The sequence below is a fragment of the Onychomys torridus genome, chromosome 21 (genome assembly GCF_903995425.1).
Source record: "Onychomys torridus chromosome 21, mOncTor1.1, whole genome shotgun sequence".
NCBI lineage: Eukaryota > Metazoa > Chordata > Mammalia > Rodentia > Cricetidae > Onychomys > Onychomys torridus.
In genome coordinates, this window is record NC_050463.1 from 7,210,596 (window position 1) to 7,230,175 (window position 19,580).

At 47.7% G+C, this 19,580-nt stretch overlaps 1 protein-coding gene across 1 annotated transcript; it reads left to right on the top strand.

Annotated features, from left to right (window-relative positions):
• The first annotated feature begins 1,414 nt into the window (after positions 1–1,414).
• LOC118571999 (cytochrome P450 4F6-like) lies at positions 1,415–18,166 on the top strand. The gene is made up of 12 exons (XM_036171396.1): positions 1,415–1,927; positions 6,197–6,341; positions 8,370–8,423; positions 8,512–8,639; positions 10,001–10,122; positions 12,331–12,601; positions 12,937–13,003; positions 13,201–13,330; positions 15,974–16,107; positions 16,191–16,255; positions 16,424–16,506; positions 16,866–18,166. Exons 1-12 carry the CDS (start codon positions 1,730–1,732, stop codon positions 17,041–17,043), a joined length of 1,575 nt encoding a protein of 524 aa, XP_036027289.1. The 5' UTR covers positions 1,415–1,729; the 3' UTR covers positions 17,044–18,166.
• The last annotated feature ends 1,414 nt before the right edge of the window (positions 18,167–19,580 follow it).

Below are 19,580 nucleotides of genomic sequence, written 5' to 3' on the forward strand. Positions count from 1 at the left end.
TTTCAGAGAATGGGCCTTCGGCGGATCTCTGTGAGTTTAAGGCCAACCTGGGCTACCAAGTGAGTTCCAGGACATTCAGGACTGTTATACAGAGAAGCCTGGTCTTGAAAAACCCAAATATATAAAAATAAATAAATAAATAAATAAATAAATAAATAAATAACAAATAAAAAATAAAAGCAAGAAGAGCGCGCCCTTCCTGGTGGCAGTGATAGAGGCAGCTGTTCACGGTGTATCTGAAGTCAGGAAGCAGAGAGGCCATGAATGATGGTTTTCATCTTGCTTCTCCCTTTTAGTGTTTTTAGTTAACACATATCAATCCTGCCTAACAGTGGGTCTTATTGTTAGACATACATTTCATACATATGTGATATTTCATACATCTGTGATGTGTTGGGACATAATCCCTCTCCATTACCTGTTATTGTCCCTGCCCCATTTATTTCCCCACCTAGCTTGTCTCCCTTCTACTTTCATGCTTTAAAAAAAAAAAAAAATCTTTATCTTGCGTTCATTTGACGTTTTGCCTGCATGTGTGTCTGTGGGAGGGTGTCAGAAGCCCTGCAAGTGGAGATACAGGCAGGTGTGAGCTGCCATGTGGGTGCCGGGAATTGGACCCAGGTCCTCTGAAGAGCAGCCAGGGCTCTTACCTTCTGGGCCGCCAGTTGTTACCTTTCACAACTTGAACGAGATCTCAGCTCACCCTCGGGCTTTTACCTTTCATTCTGTTGAATGAATAATGGTGTTATTCTGACGGGCCTGCCTTAATATGTAGATCAGTGTTTTTCTCTAGCAGCTCTCAGTAAGTTGTGGGGGGACCCAGAGCGCTTACCCAGCTCTCTCTTCTCCTGCCTGCACTGCCCCCAGCCCTCCACCCCAGCTTGACCCCTTCCATCTGCTTCCTATCTGAACTCTGGCTCCTCAGCTGGGAATTTTATCTTCAGAATCGGACCTAGTCGGCCCCAGCAAGGTTGGATTCTTTGTTTCTGGAAGTCTTGTCTCCATCCAGAACTTGGATTTCTTGGAGGTTGAACTTGAATTTTGCCGGGCTGTGCAGCTGGTGGGCAGAGGCTCAGAGCCTCTTGATTCTGCCCTGCTGTCCCCCACTCTGCTGTGCAAAGGGCCTGGGGAGGCGGAAGACACCTTTGTCCTGGCTCAGATAGGTGGTGTTGAAATCTCGGGAGCTCGCGCCTGCCGGGGCGGGTGGCTGAGTCGGCTCAGTGTGCGTCCGGATGGGCTCCGCCCCCTCATTTTGGCCTCTCGCCCCGGGGCTGGGAGGCTGCAGCTAGGCCAGGGAAGGATGATTGGCTCAGCCCAGATCATCAGTCCACACAGTCAGAAGCCAGGAACTAAAACATTTCCAGAAAAGAAGAGAGGAGGTCTGGGACTTGCTCCAGAGAGAAGGCACCAGGCTTGGGAACACAGGGAAGGTCTTGACTGAACAGTGGAAGCTCTGTCTACAGCTGGGGTGGCTCTGGAGGCCAGTGATTTCCGGTTACTCTGCCACTTCTCCGTGCTTCGGTCGGGGCCAGTCTAGACTCTAACAGTTCCTAACTGTCTGTTGCTCTCCTTGTTCTTTCTCACTGTCTCTCCCCCGCGTTGCCCTGGGTGTCCCTTCTCTTTGCCCTATTATAGTCCTCTAAGTCACTATCCCTGTCCAGTGACCCCAGCAATCCACCTCTGTCTCCTGGGCCTCAGAACTTCACGCTCTGCCCATCTGCCCTGCAGGATGCTACAGCTGAGCCTGCCCTGGCTGGGTCTGGGGCCCGTGGCTGCCTCCTCATGGCAGCTTTTGTTGCTAAGTGGGGCCTCCTTGTTCCTGGCCCGAATTCTGGCCTGGATCTACTCCTTCTACGACAACTGCTGCCGCCTTCGTTGCTTCCCTCAGCCCCCTTCACCGCACTGGTTTTGGGGTCACATGGGCATGGTGAGTATGGCAGCAGGTGGGTCTGGTGTGTGTCAGGATGAATGTGTTCTCAAAGGATCAGGAAAGGTGCTTAGGAATCTGCGGGTCATGAGAGGGCCAGTTAGGGCCTACAACAGTAGAGAGGTGAGGGAGGTTCTGCTCACACACCCAGCAGATCCACTCCTTGCTTGTCTGCCCACACAGTGCTCTGGGGCTTTCTTCTTTTTTTCCCTTTCTTATCCCTAGCTAACTTTGGGTCACTTTCTCATCAGGACTCATGGTCTGAGGTCTCTGTTGTTGGTTTAGTACTGTTCTATGTTGTAGTTTCAGGCCCCCTGGACAGGTTCCCCCCTGTGCTCTCCTCACTTTCCACGGTTGGGTTTGAGGCACTCTAGTGGAAGGCATGTGGTATGCCCCTTTCCTGGCCCACCTCTGTTGTCCTCAGGCCGGTGTCTGTACCTCTCCTAGACGCCTCTCCCCCTGTGGGAATGAGCTATGATCCTTAAACCTCCACCTAGAGGGACACTGAATGTCAGAAGAGAGATGTGACCTCTCCTCGCCAACTCCTCAGGCTCTGTTCTTTCTTATCTAGCTCTCCATGCTCAAAGTGCGTCCGAGGACTCCACTGTCCAAGTTGTGCCGAAGTTGAGCACTCTGTTTTCTTTTGTGGTGTCTAGAAAAAACACTGATGTCCTGTGCTCCCTATGAAAGGGCTCCATCACTATCCCAACCACTTCCTCCTCCCCCTCCTCCTCCTCCCTTTTTCCCTCCTCCTGTCCCTCCCCCTCTTCCTCCTCTTCCTCTCCCCCTTCCTTCCCCCTCCCCTTCCTTCCCCTTCCCCTTCTTCCTCTCCTCCTCCTCCCCCTCCTCCTCCTGTGGCCTTTTCCATAATGATTACACTTTCTGGGAGAGTTTCTTATTCTCATATCTGGTGTCTCTTGCTCCACGGCTCCCCACTGCCAGAGCTACCCTTGGCCTCCAGTGACACCTGAGGGCACCACCTCCAAGTGTGCCTTCTCTCACCACGGCCTCTTTCCTTCCAGCTTCCCTGTTTGCCTTCTCTCATCTCATATCTCCTCAGGACCTCCTCCTCTCCATCTCCCAGTCCAGGAGCTTCCTTTCAGTACCTCTGTATTAGGCAGGGTTTCCCCAGATGGTAGAACCATATATAGGTTATGTATTTACTTGACTAGAGCGGTGCATGACCAGTAGAGGCTGGGAATCCAGTCATGACTATCTGCATGTTGGAGAGGTCGGGACCCAGTAGCTGCTCAGACCATGAAGCTGGATGCTTTGGCAGTTCTGGTCTGGTGCTGATCTCCCATCAGCGGCTGGGTTCTGGTGGAGAAGAGACACAGTCACCACCGGGAAGCGAAGGCCCAGAGATCAAGCAGCAGGTTTGACCTTAAGTCTGGGCCACCTGTCAGAGGCAATGCCCACTCTCAGGGAGGGTCTTCTCCCTCAGTTCATCTTTCCAGGAAATCCCTCACAGACCAGTCCAGAGCGTCTGAATTCTAGTTGACAGCGTAGATAACCATCTGCAGCCTTACCTGTTGTCAAACTGACACCTAACCATATCTTGGTGTCATGCTTAATTACCAAATGAAGATAATAAAGTCTCAGTTCCACCTAACATCATCTAAGCTTCACACTTAGAAAGGAATATATTATTATTTTTCCAGAGTAGATGGCAAAGTCCCCTGAGGAATGCCTAACTACTACTGGTGTTATTTTAACCAATGTTCTGTTACATGGTAAAGGATTAGGAGAGAAAAGAAAACATAAATATCTGTGTTTTCATGCACAAACATATCCTTAACAAAATAGGACAGAAACACTCATGATAATTAAAATCACCGTTTCTGTAACCAACTATGTGGTCTCAGTTGGTATTCATTGCTGCTTTTCTCTATACCCATTCTCTACCCTCAACAAATGTCTCATAAGGTCTTGGCTCTTTGTCTGGATGGGTAATCCATACCTTCATCCTTGAAGAACTATAACCATTCTGCCTGGTTTGGGTTATTGGAGTTTCCCATTGACCTTAACTGCAGGACATGGTAACACCAAGAGAAGCTCGGAAGAGTCTCCTGCAGTCTAGACAACACTCTTCCTTCTGTTGTGGATAAGAAGCTCACCCACTGTTCCTCTGGCAGTTTGGATCAGCCACCCCTGTTAACACATATCTTGTCCTGTTGATTCAAGGGAATAAGGAACACACATTGGCCAAGGGGGGAGGACTAGCTTCTGAGTCAATGGATAGTTATCATATCTCTGGCAGAAGCAACCTCCCATCTGGAACCAAGTCTTGTAAGTCAGCAGAGCATATGGTTGTGTGAACAAGGAATAAAATATGCTAGTGGGTCACTAGAGGTGATCAGGCATGGCACCATTCTCATTTCCACCTCTTGCTGGATTCCTGAACTATAAACCCTGGTCAGAGGAGAAAGGATGCCATGTACAGATTCAGAGCAGATGTAGCCTTCTGGAAATTTGCCCAGTCATTCAGGTTATTTCCATCTATTTCACTGTAGCTGTGCCCTTAAAGGCCATTCACCCTCTCTTCAAGCTGTCTGCCTTAGGTTGGAGGGGAATGGTAAGACCACTGATTTTCACGATCATGAACCCACTGATTTTCACGATCATGAACCCACTGCCTCACTTCTATGGCTGGGAAGTGAGTTCCTTTGTTAGCAAGAAAATTATGTGGGATACCACGTGGTGGATAAGTCATTCTGTAAATGAATAGATGGTAGTTTTGGCATAAGGATTACATGCAGGAAAGGCAAATTCATAACCAGAGTAAGTATCTATTTTGGAATGGAAAAAACACTGTCCATTCTGTGATGGAAGTGGTCCAGGGTAGTCAATCTTTTCAGGTCACTGACTCTTCTCCTCATGTTGGAGTCTGGGTGTTGGTCTCTACTGCGGGCAGATCTGACACTCAGTGGCAGCCATAAGCAGGTCAGCTTTGGTGAGTGGCATCCTGTGCTGTTGAGCCCATGTATAACTTCCATTCCTACCACCTTGTCCACTTGGTCATGGACCCATTGGTCAATGACAGGGGTGGCTGGGGAAAGATGTTAACTACTACCACAGTGCAAGTTACCTTATCTGCTTGATTACTGAAGCCCTTCTCTGCTGAGACCACCTTTTGTTGAGTAGTTATATGGGACACAAGTATCTTCACATCCTTTGCCCATTTGGAGAGATCTACCATATGCCTTTTCCCAAAATGTCTTTCCAACTTTTTAATCACACCCCTTTTTAGACCCCTGGTACGTAGCCAAACCATTGGCCACAGCCCAAGAAGCAGTATATAATCACATGTTTGACTATCTCTTTTTCCAAACAAAAACATATGATTGTACACACTTTGGTAGATTTCCCTTCACTAGTGTCCTTGGGGGTTCAGAAAGGCTGTAATGCTACAGCTACCCACTTTTGGGTGGTGCCTATATATAGCACGTGGAAGCATCTGTAAATGCCTCCTCGTCTTCTGTTCAACAGATCATGGGCTACACTTCATGAAGCTGTACGTGCACGCTTAGGAACAGAAGGAGTTGTAAAAGGAGCAGGAACCGTAGGCATTTTGGAATCCTCTTTAGTCATTTGCTGTGATTTCATTACCTGTGTAGGCTCAGTCACACACACACACACACACACACACACACACACACACACACACACACCACTTTCATTTTATAATGGGTTACTGCTGTGACTATATCATTGTGTAAGCTGAAACATTAACCCCTGATTCTTTGCTCAATGGGGTCAAATAGATAAATTTATCTTGATCTAGGGTTAAGTTCCTCCATCACTAACCCACACTCTCAAAATCCATTCTCACGTATATGTTCTAGGCCTCTTTTTTTTTTTTTTTTCTAGGCCTCTTCTTATATAAGCCAGAAACAACAGGAAGGTCTTTAGGAGTGTAGGGCAGTGTGCCTTCTCATTGTGTAATCCATCTCTGGGGCCTCTGAGACTTGAGTCTAGTTGTAGGTCTGGAAGTAAAGGTATGTGGTGAGGGTGGCCAATTGGCATCAGAGGAAGTAGCATAGGCTATAGAACCTCAAAGCCTGTCCCTGGTGATGTCTGTTCTCCAGCAAGGCTCCACCTCCTAAAGGTTCTATGACTTCCCCAAACGGCATCACCAACTGGGGATCAAGTGTTCCAATAACTGGGCTTATGTGGGACATTCCTCATTCAAACCACCACAGTAACTTTAGGTTTAATCAAATCGCAGCGTTAGCGCCAGATTCCAACAACAACCTTCTCCATCCCCAGATCCAGAACAATGAGGAAGGCCTGCAGCTGCTGACTGAAATGGGCCACCACTTCCATGATGTCTACCTCTGTTGGTTTGGGACTTTCTACCCGATCCTGACACTCACCCACCCCAAGTTCATTGCCCCTGTGCTCCAGGCCCCAGGTATTTCTCCCAGGACCGAATTACTAGTCTGTTCCCTTCCTTTTCTCCGAGCCCTTCCAATCCCTGCACAGGCTAGGCTGGGCAGGGTGGGTGGAGCCCCGTCAGACAGAAGTCAAGCCCTGCTGCTAACCCGACTGACCCTCGGCAAAGTTTTGGATTTCTTCAGATTCTGAGGTCTGTTAAGTGAGTGATGGAAATTCAACTCAGTGTGGTCTTCTATTGACTGGGAGTGTAGCTTTGTAGTGGGGCACTAGTCTGCAGTGTACAGGCTGCATGCCTAGGTACTGAAAAACAAGCAAGCAAGCAAACAAACAAACAAACAACATCAAAACAACTAAAGAAATTTGTTGGCAGAAGAGTCCAGGGAGAGAGGGAAAGTGGTCTTCAAGCACAGCTGGATTCAGGTCTCAACAATGCTGCAAGACCTTTATCTCTTAATTCCATTTTCCTCTGGGGTGACTGCATTCTCATCTGGAGAAAGATGATCCCTTATAGCTCAACCCCTTGAAAAAGATAAAGATTCCTGTGGGTCCAGGATGAGTTCTGGGACTCCTAAACTTTGTCTGATTTGGGTGATAGGACAGATTCTTCACCCACCACTGTGACTTGACTGCCTCATACTATTTTGGACATAAAATGACAAATAACCACTCCATCAATTCAGAGTCCTTTTTTTTTTTCCTGAGACAGGGTTTCTCTATGTAGCCCCTAGCTGTACTGGAACTTACTCTGTAGATGAGGCTGTCTTCGAACTCACAGAGATCTGCCTGCCTCTGCCTTCCGAGTGCTGGGATTAAAGGCATGCACCATCACTGCCCGGCCAGCACTTTCTTAAAATGGAAATAAAAGGCTAGAAGATGAAGGCCTTTTGCATACCTAAGGTATGATCTTTCCATACTTTTTGATCCTTGATAAAACATCTCTAATAATGAAATAAAATAAAAATATGTAGATCTGCTGGGTGTAGTGTGTACTCCTTTAAGGCCAGCAGTAGGGAGGCAGAGGCAGGCAGATCTCTGTGTGTTCAACTCCCACTGGTCTAGAAATTTATTTATTTTTTTTTTACAAACAAACAAACAAATCCATTTAATGGTCATTCAGTGTGGCCAAACATCATTACAACCACTCATTATTTCTATGGGGTCAGATCTGTTTATCAGGACACTTCTCAAGAGGCTGTTGCCAGGAACGGAGGCTATGGCATCCCTTCTAGCAGAGTTCTAAAGTAGACCAGGCAGACCAGGACTGAACAGAGCAGAACGGATTAGAGTTCAGGAAATGGATGCAGAAAGAGGCATATAGCACACCAGGGTTCCACCCACCTTCTTGGCTGCTTCAGCCAATTCTGATGAAAGGGACCTTAAACTCCAAAGCAACTTGGGAGGGAGGAGAAGATCCAGATGGGCGCAGCTGTGTCTGGCTGGCCCTGGAGCTGCTCCATGGCTGGAGGGGGCAGCACCCTGCAGTCTTTGAGGACAGGGGAACCCTTAACTTTAAATACTCAGTGCTTAGCATGGAGTAAAAGAGGACACTTGGGAACCCTCGGGCATGTTTAGGACACATTTGGAGCATGAATGGGACACATTTAAATCCTATTTAAATTATCTGATGGGCACCATTAGATCATGTCAGACTGTTGTATTTGAATGCAGAACCATACTGTATCATCTCAGGGAAGATAATATGTGTTCATAACTGTGTCCCTGTCTAATGTGCAGGGTGTGTCAGACCACGTCAGAGAGCTGAAATAGACAGTGTGTCCCAGCCTCCATAAAGGCATTTATAAAGGTGTTGTACTGGGTTCAGATAGGAGGATGTGGTGGACTCTGTAGCAGCCATGTGAAGGCATCAGCCTGACGTTGGCTCTCCCTGCTCCTGCAGCCTGGTCTACCTGGTCTCACTTCCTTCCTCCTCCCTGCTTCCTTTGTCTCTGCCCTCTTCCTGTCTTGGAGGGGGAGTGTGCAGTCCCCATCCACTCCCCAAATTCATCTTTCACTCTTCCATGTCCCTGATTGTCCTTCACGGCAGCGGCGGTGGCCCCTAAGGAAATGACTTTCTATGGTTTCCTGAAGCCCTGGCTGGGTGAGTACTTCAAGGTCAGGGTCAGGAGACACCTTGTGGGCCTGGAGAAAGGTGCCACCCTTGCTCACTGCCATGGCTGCCTTCCCAGGGGATGGGCTGTTGGTGAGCGCTGGTGACAAGTGGAGCCGCCATCGCCGTCTGCTGACGCCCACCTTCCACTTTGACACCCTGAAGCCCTATGTGAAGATTTTTAACAAGAGCGTGAACATCATGCATGTGAGTTTGTGTGTACATGTTTGTATGGGATACTTCCTTTAAGATTAAATATATATATATATGTTTTATGTGTATGGGTGTTTTGCCTGCATGTATGACTATGCATTCCTAGTGCTTTTAAAGTCAAGAAGAGGGCACTGGCACTTCTGTAAGTGGAGTTATAGACAGTTGTGAGTCACTGTATAGGTACTGAGAATTATACCCGGGTCCTCTGTAAGAGCAACAAGCACTCCCAACTTCTGATCCACCTCTTCATGCCTGAATGGCGTAATTTCTGTACTCACATACCAGCTGACATTTATTGAGTACCTACTATTTTTTCTGGTCCTGCTCAGTCCCACAGATCCCAAAGCTGCTTATAAAATAATCACTCAGAAGCTTATATTACTTAAAACTGCTTGGCCATTAGCTCAGGCCTGCCACTGACTAGCTCTTACATTTAAACTAACCCATAATTCTTATTTATGTTTAGCCACTTGGCTTGGTACCTTTTCTCAGTTCTGCCTTCACATCTTGCTTCCTCTGTGTCTGGCTGGTGACTCCTGACTCCGCCTTCCTCTTCCCAGAATTCTTTTCTCTGCTTGTCTCGCTTATACTTCCTGCCTGGCTACTGGCCAATCAGCGTTTTATTTATTTACCAATCAGAACAACACATTCATAGCATACAGAACAACATTCCACATCAACTATACAACAGAAATGCTGTCCCAGTTCTATGATCTATGTTGTCTGTTGTCATTTTCACACTACCCTAAGGAAAAGGTGACTATGACAGTTACATTATGGATGATGAAACTGGGGGTCATGGAGGTCAGGGAGCCCATTCAAGTTCATCAGCAATAAGTGTGAGTGGAGCAGGCATTGAAGTGTGGTTTATGGGGCAACAGATGAGGTCAAATTAATTGTTGCTGAAGGTTTATCAAGTGGGAACCAGGAGAGGGGATGCTCTGACTAAAGGCACACAGATGGTAGGCTTGAATGCAAGTCTTTTTTCTTTTTTTTTTAAGATTTATTTATTTAGTAAGTTTACAGTGTTCTGCCTGCATGTATCCCTGCAAGCCAGAAGAGGGCACCATTTCTCATTACAGATGGTTGTGAGCCACCATGTGGTTGCTGGGAATTGAACTCAGGACCTCTGGAAGAGCAGTCAGTGCCCTTAACCTCTGAGCCATCTCTCCAGCCCCTGAACGCAGGTCTTGACTCCAGCCTTGCGTCTTCCTTTCTCCCACCAAGGCTTATGGACCAAGTGTGCGACCTCTCTCTCTCTCTCTCTCTCTCCACATGTATGTGTCAACCCCAGTGCCTGAAGTTGAGGAGGGGCTCAGGAGCCAATGCCTTGTTCTCCTTCCTTGTCTGGACAGGCCAAGTGGCGGCGCCTGACCGCCAAGGGCAGCGCCCATCTGGACATGTTTGAGCACATCAGCCTCATGACGTTGGACAGTCTGCAGAAATGTGTCTTCAGCTTTGACAGCAACTGTCAGGAGTGAGTCACCATCTTTGCCTGGGAGCCTGAGGAACCATGGACCAAGGGAGGAGGCTGGAGAGGGTAGACTGGCTGGAGGGAGCAGAGGGGATTCCCTGGAGGAGGTGGGACATAACTGGCATTGAAAGACAGTGAAGAGAGAGAGTGGGTGATGTTCTCAGGGAGGTAGGATTGTTTGGATAAAGGCAAGGTGTGGCTAAGCAATAAGTCAAACAGGCAAGGAGGGGCTCTTGTCACTATCTGATTGAAACAACTGAAGAAGGAAAGGCTGGTGCTGGCTCCTGGTTTCAAAGGTGTCAATTCATCATGCTTGGTGGGATGGCATCATGGAGCTCCTCGCATTAAGAAGGACAAGAAGTGGAGAGGGAAAGATGGTCTGTTCTAGCAAGCTTCCTCTTCTGTTTCCTGTTCTTCCTTCTGGGTTCCTAGCTTGTGGGATGAGACTGTCCACATCAGGGTGGGCTTTTACCCCTCAGCTAATGCTCTGGGAAACTTCCTCATAGAGAACACAGAGATGTGCTTTATGAGGGCGAGGGATGTGATTTGATCAGTAACGTGCTTACCATGTAAGGCCAAAGACTTGAGTTCCAATCCTTAGCTCCTATTCAAAGCAAAACCAGGGTGACTGACACCTGCAATCCAGTGCTGGAGGGAGGTTTAGATGGGAAATAACTGGAGCTCATAGGATAGCGGAGTCCATGAGCTTCTGGTTCAGTGAGAGGTCCTTTCTCAAAAACCGAGGAGGAGTGCAGTGGGAGAAGACACGTGATGTCAGCCTCTGGACTTCACATGCATGGGCACATACGTGTATCAGCAAATGTATGTGAGGCAACTACATGGACATGCACATACAAGACAAGTGTGCGTGTGTACATGCGCAAATGCAGACACTGAAAATAAGTGATTCAATCTAAGCACTTCTTAATCTAATCAACCTCATCATCACAGGGGGCCGGGCAGTGGTGGTGCATGCCTTTAATCCCAGCACTTGGGAGGCAGAGCCAGGCTCAAAGCTACACAGAGAAACCCTATCTCAAAAAACCAAAAACCAAAAACCAAAAAACAAACAAACAAACAAAAAACCAAAAAAACCCAAAAAACAAAAACAAAAAACTCACAGGAAGTCTACAAAGAGAGTTCAAGGACAGCTAGGCTTACACAGTGAGATCTCGAAACTACTCCCCCTGAAAAAAAAAACAACCCCCCCAAAAAAACAACCCAATCACAAGGAGTTAAATGTGCTCCTCGCTTCTCTCTTTCTCTCAAACATAGAGTTCACAGTGCTCCCCATTACCTTTCTGTATTACTTACCTTCCCTGTTGCTGTTATAAATACTGTGAGTGTCTAGAGGGAACGGTACAGGGAACAGAGGTTCTAAAACGGAAGTCCATAATGACAAGGAAGGCAGGGTAGCTGGCTGCCGAAGCAGGAAATTGCCTGATCATGTTTCAGCTGCACCCAGGAAGCAAAGAGCACAAACTGGAAGTGGGTCGAGGCTACAAGTCCTCCAAATCTGCTCCTCCAACAAGGCTCTCACCCTGAAAGTGACATCAACTGGGCACCAAGTGTTTCAGTATGTGAGCCTCGGGGACACACTTCCCTCCAAACCTTCCTTTCTTCCTCCCTCCCTTCATTTCTTCCTTCCTTTTCCTTCTTAATGGTATCTTACTATGTTGTCTAGGCTAGCTTGGAATTGAGTAGGTACTTCAGGCTGTACTTGAACTCATGATCCTCCTGCCTCCATCTCCCGGATGTTGGGATTGCAGTCAGAAGCCATCATGTCTATCTAGTGGGCAGATCTTAAGGGCATGAACTCCATTCTGGGTTTTCCAAGGAGTCATGGAAAGCAGTTGGGAGTCATAGTCACAGCTGAGACTGGACAACTACCCAGTAGAGGACTGTCATGTAGACACAGGATGCAAGGGACCTGAAGAGGAGGATATGAACTTGATACAGAAAACAGGACAGACTTGCAGGAAACCAGGAAAGAAAAATCAGAGCCGCTGAGTAAAAAAAGATGGGGACAACCACATCTGCCTTCGAATCCTGGCGTGCCAGGCTACTCACGGGGAGTAGGCAGCAGGAGAGCTCTGCCTGGCTTAAGCCCTTTTCTGGATAGATTCTGGTCCTGAGACTCTGGCTGAAGTTTCTCTGGGGTTTCATGTGTGTTATGTTGCTTCCTGTCTCTGGCCTGCCCCTGCCCTGCAGGTCTCCCAGCGAATACATTGCTGCCATTTTGGAGCTCAGCTCCCTCATAGTAAAACGGCACCATCGGCTAATCCTGTATATGGACTTCCTGTACTACCTCACTCCTGATGGGAGGCGCTTCCGCAAGGCCTGTGACATGGTGCACAACTTCACAGATGCTGTCATTCAGGAGAGGCGTAGTAACCTTGCTAGCCAGGGTGTTGATGACTTCCTCAAGGCCAAGACGAGGTCTAAGACTTTAGACTTCATCGATGTGCTCTTGCTGGCCAAGGTGGGCTTTTGTGGGATCTCATCTGAGAATTTCACCAAGAACCTCGACATTAAGTGTTAGATGGAAGTTGGACTTGATCAAGAGGGCATTTGGGAAGCAATAGATGGTGTTTGTAATAACTAAGGACAGGACACAGAGATGTTTTAGAAGTGACTCCATTGAATGCTGTGTGGAAGGAGCAAACAAAAGCAGGAAATTAGGAGGAAACTGAAGGGATGGGCTCTGGAAGGGACAGAGAAGGCATGCTGTGTGCACAATGGGATCAAAACTTGTCTCAGGTCAGCATCAGGAATTCTCAGACATGGAATGAGTTGAGGGTTCTGTTTTATCTTCAGGATGAACATGGAAAGGAGCTGTGTGATGAGGACATCCGGGCAGAGGCTGACACCTTCATGTTTGGAGGTGAGGGTCCCTGTTTAGGGCTACAGAGAGGATAAGAGTCTATCAATCCCAATTAGATATCGTGGGAGCCACCAGACCCCTCCATTCCATCCATCCACCCTTTCTTCATCTTTCCTTGGGGCATAGATGCCCAAGTACTGTTTACTCTGAGGTGCTAAAACAGCCCAGACACCCAGTCCTTCCTGTCTGTCCCTCAGGCCATGACACCACGGCCAGTGGGCTCTCCTGGGTCCTGTACAACCTGGCGAGGCACCCGGAATACCAGGAGCGCTGCCGGCAGGAGGTGCGGGAGCTGCTGAGGGGCCGAGAGCCTGAGGAGATTGAATGGTGAGTGCAGGTTCAGTGCTATGTACATAGCCGAGAGCCAGAATGGTCATTGCTATTTTTGATGTGTAAAATTACATTGACTTATTTATTTGTGTGTGACTGTCTCTGTCGGGGGGTGTGCATGTGCCCAGTATGCATGTGGAGGTCGGAGGACAACTTTCAGAAATTGGCCTCTCCTTCTACTGTGGGCTCTAGGGGCTGAACTCAGGTCATCAGCATCAGCAGCAAGTGACATTACCTGAAGAGCCACCTCCTTGGCTTTACTTTCGATTTTTTTTTTTTTTTTTTTTGTCTAGTTATATAGTTCAAGCTGGCCTGGAACTTACCTTTCTCTTCTCCTGGGTCTACCTCCTGGGATCATCTGACCAGCTTGGCCATCACTTCTTAAATCTCTACTGTATGACCCCCGAGGGTTCCTGGATCATATCCTCCACTTTTCTTTTGGATTATGTGTCCTTTGTTTGTTGATTTGCATGAAATTACACATACACACACACACACACACACACACACACACACACACACACTCACATTCACTCACACATATATCATGGTAATAGACAGACAGAGGATTGTAGACATCCCTGAATGACTCCTTTGAATACTATTGTGGTTCATGGTATCTTATGATATATAGATTCTTCAATTTTGTGAATAATATACTGACATGTCCTTCTGGCCTTTTAAGTTCAAGCTTTTGGAGTTTTAAGAATTCCTGGTGTTCTGTCACAAAAAATGTCTCCTATGCTATCTTATTTGGACTTTGTAAGTTTTTGTCCTCCTTAATCAGTCTGGTAATGGGTGGGGCAGATGGAGAATTGGTGAGTGGGTACAGTATTGCATTTAGTTAGTAGCAATCCGCATACTAGCCCAGTCGTAGTTAACATTTATTCTAACCTTAAAGAAATGACAGATCTTGGAAATACTAGATGTGGTAAGGCACGTTAGAGGTCCAATTTTTCAGATGTGGTGGAGAACTCCATCCTCTAGTCAGAACAGGCAAACACTTATTTCTACTTACTCGCTTTTAAAAAGATTTATTTTTGTTTATGTTTGGTTGTGTACACATGAGTGTGGGTGCCCTTGAGAGCCCAATGTTGTCAAATCCCCTGGAGCTGGAGTAACAGGTGGTTGTGAGCACCCCTGTGTGGGTGCTGGCAAGTGAGATCAGCTCCTCGAGAAGAGCAGTGAGAACTCTTAACCTTGTTGAGATGGAGTCTCCTGAAGCTAAGGCTGGCTTTCAACTCAATGGATAGCCTAAGCTGGCCTAAATCCTTCTGCCTCCCCTTCTGAATCTTGCTGCCATTTAATGTTTTAAAGGTCTTTCCTATAAATATATGAAAGCATTTAACGATATTCTTTTTTTTTTTGGTAAAAATATCTTTGGATAAGTATGATTTTCTTAGAAATGTTTCTAAAAATATTAAGTAAATTTCTCCACTTTTTCTTTTGATTTTCTAATGGTTTAATCTTTGATTCAGAGTTAAGGGTGATAACTCACTCCTTTTCTCTCAGCACTCATGAGGCAGAGGCAGAAGGATCAGTTCAAAACCATCCTCAGCTTTATAGGGAGTTCAAGGCCAGCATGGGCTATATGGAGACCTGATTTAGAAAAAACAAAACAAAACAAAACCAAAACAAAGGGTTGGAGAGATGGCTCAGAGGTTAAAAGCACCGACTGCTCTTCCAGAGGTCCTGAGTTCAATTCCCAGCACCCACATGGTGGCTCACAACCATCTATCTGTAATGAGATCTGGCGCCCTCTTCTGTATACATAATAAATAAATTAATTAAAAAACAAAACCAACAAAAAACCCCCCAAAAACCCCAAAACAAAACAACATATAGCCAGGTATGGTGGCACACGTCTTTTTAAGTCCAACACCTTGGGAGGCAGAGGCAGGTGGATCTCTAAGTTTGAGGTCAGCCTGGTCTACAGGGAGTTCTAGGGTATCCAAGGCTACATGATGTCACCTTGTCTGAAAAACAAAGTAAAATCTATAAAACAGGGCAGGGGAGATGGCTCAGTGGGTAATGTACTTGCTGCTAACATAAGGACTTCAGTTTGAATTCCCAGAGTCCACGTAAAAGGTTACCCCAGCACTGTAGCTCAGGGAGAGGGGATCGGACTGTGCTAGTCAGCCAGTCTACCCTAAACTTCTGGTTCTTACATTCAGGGAGAGACTATCTCAAAACAGAAGATATAGAGGGATAGAGGAAGATCCCCAAAGGTCACTTCTGGCCTACACAATACATGCACACACAAATAAAAATAAAAAAAAATGAACAAGTAATTTTGATTCATCTAAGTGAACTTTGTTATAGGACTAACGATCAAAGTGGGGGCACTAAGAATTTCAACAAGCAGCAGGGAGACTGGTCAGTACTGTTTCTGTATTTCTGTGAGTGTGTGTGTGTACATGTGTGGAGGTTAGAAGAGAACTCATATTTTTGGTTGTGAGCCTAGCCTTTAACGGCTGAACTATCCCTCCAGCCCGAGAACTATTGAGAGTTGGTTCTGTCCTATAATCTTGTGTGGTCTGGGTATTGATCAAGTGTGGCTGCCAGCCCTCTAATGCCAAGTCATCTAGCAGGCTGGGGCGTTGTTTTTATTCCCTGGATAACTGTGTGGTGGTTCTGTAGGGACGACCTGGCCCAGCTGCCCTTCCTGACCATGTGCATCAAGGAGAGTCTGCGGCTGCATCCCCCGGTCACGATGATCTCCCGCTGCTGCACCCAGGATGTTGTGCTCCCAGATGGCCGGGTCATCCCTAAAGGTGTGGTATGTGTGGGGAGGTGGCTCCTGGTGGTCCCCAGTGACAGTGCTGACTTCCTCTTGACTGTCCCTTCTTGTTCAAAGGGAACGACTGTACCATCAGCATCTTTGGGGTTCATCACAACCCTTCAGTCTGGCCAGACCCTGAGGTGCGACCCCGTCCAGTCCAGCCCCCAATTCTGGGACCTGGGAGAGGGGCACGGTACTACCTGAAACCCAGAGGCTCTCATTCTCCTGTCCCCATATCCAACTTTTCTGGGGCTGGCTGGGTGTGCAGAGAGACACGACCCATCAGCTTAGTCTTGCTTGGCCCACAGGTCTATGACCCCTTCCGCTTTGACCCAGAAAACCCTCAGAAGAAGTCACCTCTGGCTTTTATTCCCTTCTCTGCCGGGCCCAGGTGAGGCTAGAGGGCTTAGGGCAATAGAGAGTGCTCTGGGCCTGACAGCGGGGAAAGGGAAATTGGGGGTGGTTAGGTTCTGGGTCTCCTTCCCACCCTCTGCTCAGAGTATGTGCAAAGGTCTAGAGAGCCAGGATTGGAAGGAGAAGGAAGGATGGTGAAGCTCTGTGCTCAGAGATTCGCCCTGATCCGTCTTGGGCGCTGGAGGACAGCTTCGGGAATGCGGATGCAAGACTTGGGGTCCCAGGAGCGTCAGTGCCCCTCCTGCCCCTCAGGCTGCCCAGGAGCTGGCCAAGTTCAAACCTTGGGGCCTGGCTGGGTTCGGGCACAGTCACAGTCCCCACCCCGCCCTCCCGCAGGAACTGCATAGGACAGACTTTCGCCATGAACGAGATGAAGGTGGCGCTGGCGCTCACCCTGCTGCGCTTCCGCGTCCTGCCGGACCACAAGGAGCCGCGCCGGAAGCCGGAGCTGATCCTGCGCGCAGAGGGCGGGCTGTGGCTGCGGGTGGAGCCGCTGAGCACCGATGCACATTGACTGGGCCTGGGACTGCCCCCCCCCACCCCCCTTCTCAGACGGTCCTGAATAAGGGGAGCCTCACCCAGAGCCAGTAGGGGCGCTACAGGAGAGCAGAGAACCACTAGTGGCCTGGATGAGATGAGGTGGGGCTGGTTTCCTCCTGGGTCATCCACAGGACCTGTAGGCTGATGGGAGTCACACCCAAGCCCAAGCATGGACTTAGTTTTTTGGAGATAGGGAACCACAGATGTTTACCTGCAGGTTTGAGGTTCTGTCACCTGAGCATATTCCACAGTTTTCTTTCGTTTTTGAGACAGGGTCTCACGACGTAGCTTGGAGCCCACTGCACAGACCAGCCTGGCCTCAAATTTTCAGCAAACCGCTGGCCTCATTATCCGCAGTGCTGTAATTGGAAGAGTGGGTCACTGTGCCTGGCCTGTTACATCTTAAGAGATATTTGTAGAAATGAAGGACAGTTTCTCAGGAGCCTGGGAGCCCTTGAAAATGACGTTAAGTGATGTTCAAGGCTTGTGATGTCCAAGGCCACTAAGGCAACTTAAATTTAAAGCGAAATCACTATAGCAGGCTCCCTGTGTGGTGGTGTTCTTCTGGGTTCCCACTTATTCCTCTTGGGGCCGGAGAGGTGGCTCACTAGTCAGCCAGCCTTGCTCAATCAGAGAGCTCCCGGTTCAGTGAGAGATTCTGTCTCAAGAAATAAGGTGGACAGTAATGAACAAAGACACCTGACATAAAACCCTGGCCTCCTCATGGCCATGTCTCTATGTGCCCTATGCACAAACTCTTTTTTCTATCTCTTCCAGGATTTGATTTCTTCCATTCTACCAGGAAGTCATTAAAAACTGTTGGAGTTGGAGACTAGCTTGGGTTCTAGAAAGTTTGAGGCCAGCATTATGAGACCTTGTCGCAAAACTTAAAAACAAACAAAACCAGAGTTTTACATCTCTTTCACTTGAGAAATGACTTTAGAGAAATAATGCACATCCCTTCCATTTAAATCTCTAGTGTTCTGTTTTTGTTTATAGACTGTCTTTGTGGCTTGGGCAGGACTCTTGTTGAAGACCAGGCCTTGTATGTGTTATGCAAGTTTTCTACCACTGAGCTACACATCTTGCTGATTCTGTTATTTTATTTAGTTTTTTAGTGGTGTGTGTGTGTGTGTGTGTGTGTGTGTGTGTGTGTGTGTGTGTGTGTGTAGGCCAGAGGGCAGCTCAGGTGCTGATGTTTAGGAATTCCGTCCACCTCCTTTGAGACAAGGTCTCTCATTGGCCTGGAGCTCACCAATTAGGCTAACCTCTTGGCAAGTGAACTCTAGGAATCTTCTTGCCCTTGCTTTCCCAGTGATGAGAGTACACTTGCATACCACTTTACACCCAATTTTATGATGGTTTTGAGGATTGAGCCCAGGACTTCCTGCTTAAAAGGCAAGCACATTATTCATTGAGCCATTGAGCCATCTCCCCAGCCCCTTAAGTGAAATTTTATTTTTCTATTAAGAAAAAATTTTATTTTATTTTGCACACCAATCAAAGATCCCCTTCTTCCCTCCTCTCACCCCCCCCCCCCAGCCTCCTCTCCCAACCCACACTCCTCCCCATAACAAGGCAAGGCCTCCCATGGGGAGGCACATCCAGTAGAGGCAAGTTCAAGTCCTCCCCCTGTCTCAAGGCTTACCGAGGTGTCCCATCATAGGTAGTGGGCTCCAAAAAGCCCCCTCATGCACCAGGGATGGATTCTGATCCTACTGCCAGGGGGCCCTCATGCAGATTGGGTTATACAACTGTCTCACCATACAGAGGGCCTAGCCCAGTCCCATGCAGGCTCCAAAGCCATTGTTCCAACTTTCATGAGTTCCCACTAGTTTGGTTTGGTCATCTTTGCAGGTTTTCCCATCATGATCTTGATGCACTTGCTTATAGAAACTCTCTTTTCTCCCTTTCCTACTGGATTCCTAGAGCTCTGCCTGGGTTTGGCTATGGATCTCTGCATCTGCTTCCATCAATCACTGGAGAAAAGCTCTGTGATGACAGTTAGGGTATTCACCTATCTGATCACTGGGGCAAGCCAGTTCAGTTCAGGCAGCCTCTTCACTATTGCTAGTAGTCCAAGCTGGGGACATCCTTGGGGATTCCTGGGAACTTTCCTAGCACTAGGTTGCTTCCTATCCACATGATGTCTCCCTCTATCATAATATCTCTTTCATTTCTTTCCGACTCCATCCCTGCTCCAGCTCAACCATCCTGTTCCCTTATGTTCTCATCCCTTATCCCCTACTCTCCACTGCCCAACCTTCACCCCCAGTTTACTCATGGAGAGCTCATCTATTTCCCCTTCCCAGGATGATCCACCTTATTAGCTAGTTTCTCTGGAGTTGTGGGTTGTAATCTGGTTATCCTTTGCTTTACATCTAGTATCCACTTATGAGTGAGTACATACCATGTTTGTCCTTCTGAGTCTGGGTTACCTCACTCAGGGTGATATTTTCTAGTTCTATCCATTTGCCTGCAAGTTTCATGATGTCATTATTTTTCTCTGCC

What these genes read in the sequence shown, in the direction of transcription:
- LOC118571999 (XM_036171396.1), top strand. Translation starts at nt 1,730, where the DNA reads ATGCTACAGCTGAGCCTGCCCTGGCTGGGTCTGGGGCCCGTGGCTGCC. An exon ending in TGACACCTTCATGTTTGGAG is followed by an intron (nt 13,004 to 13,200) that starts GTGAGGGTCCCT and finishes TCTGTCCCTCAG; the next exon opens with GCCATGACACCACGGCCAGT. An exon ending in CAGTCTGGCCAGACCCTGAG is followed by an intron (nt 16,256 to 16,423) that starts GTGCGACCCCGT and finishes CTTGGCCCACAG; the next exon opens with GTCTATGACCCCTTCCGCTT.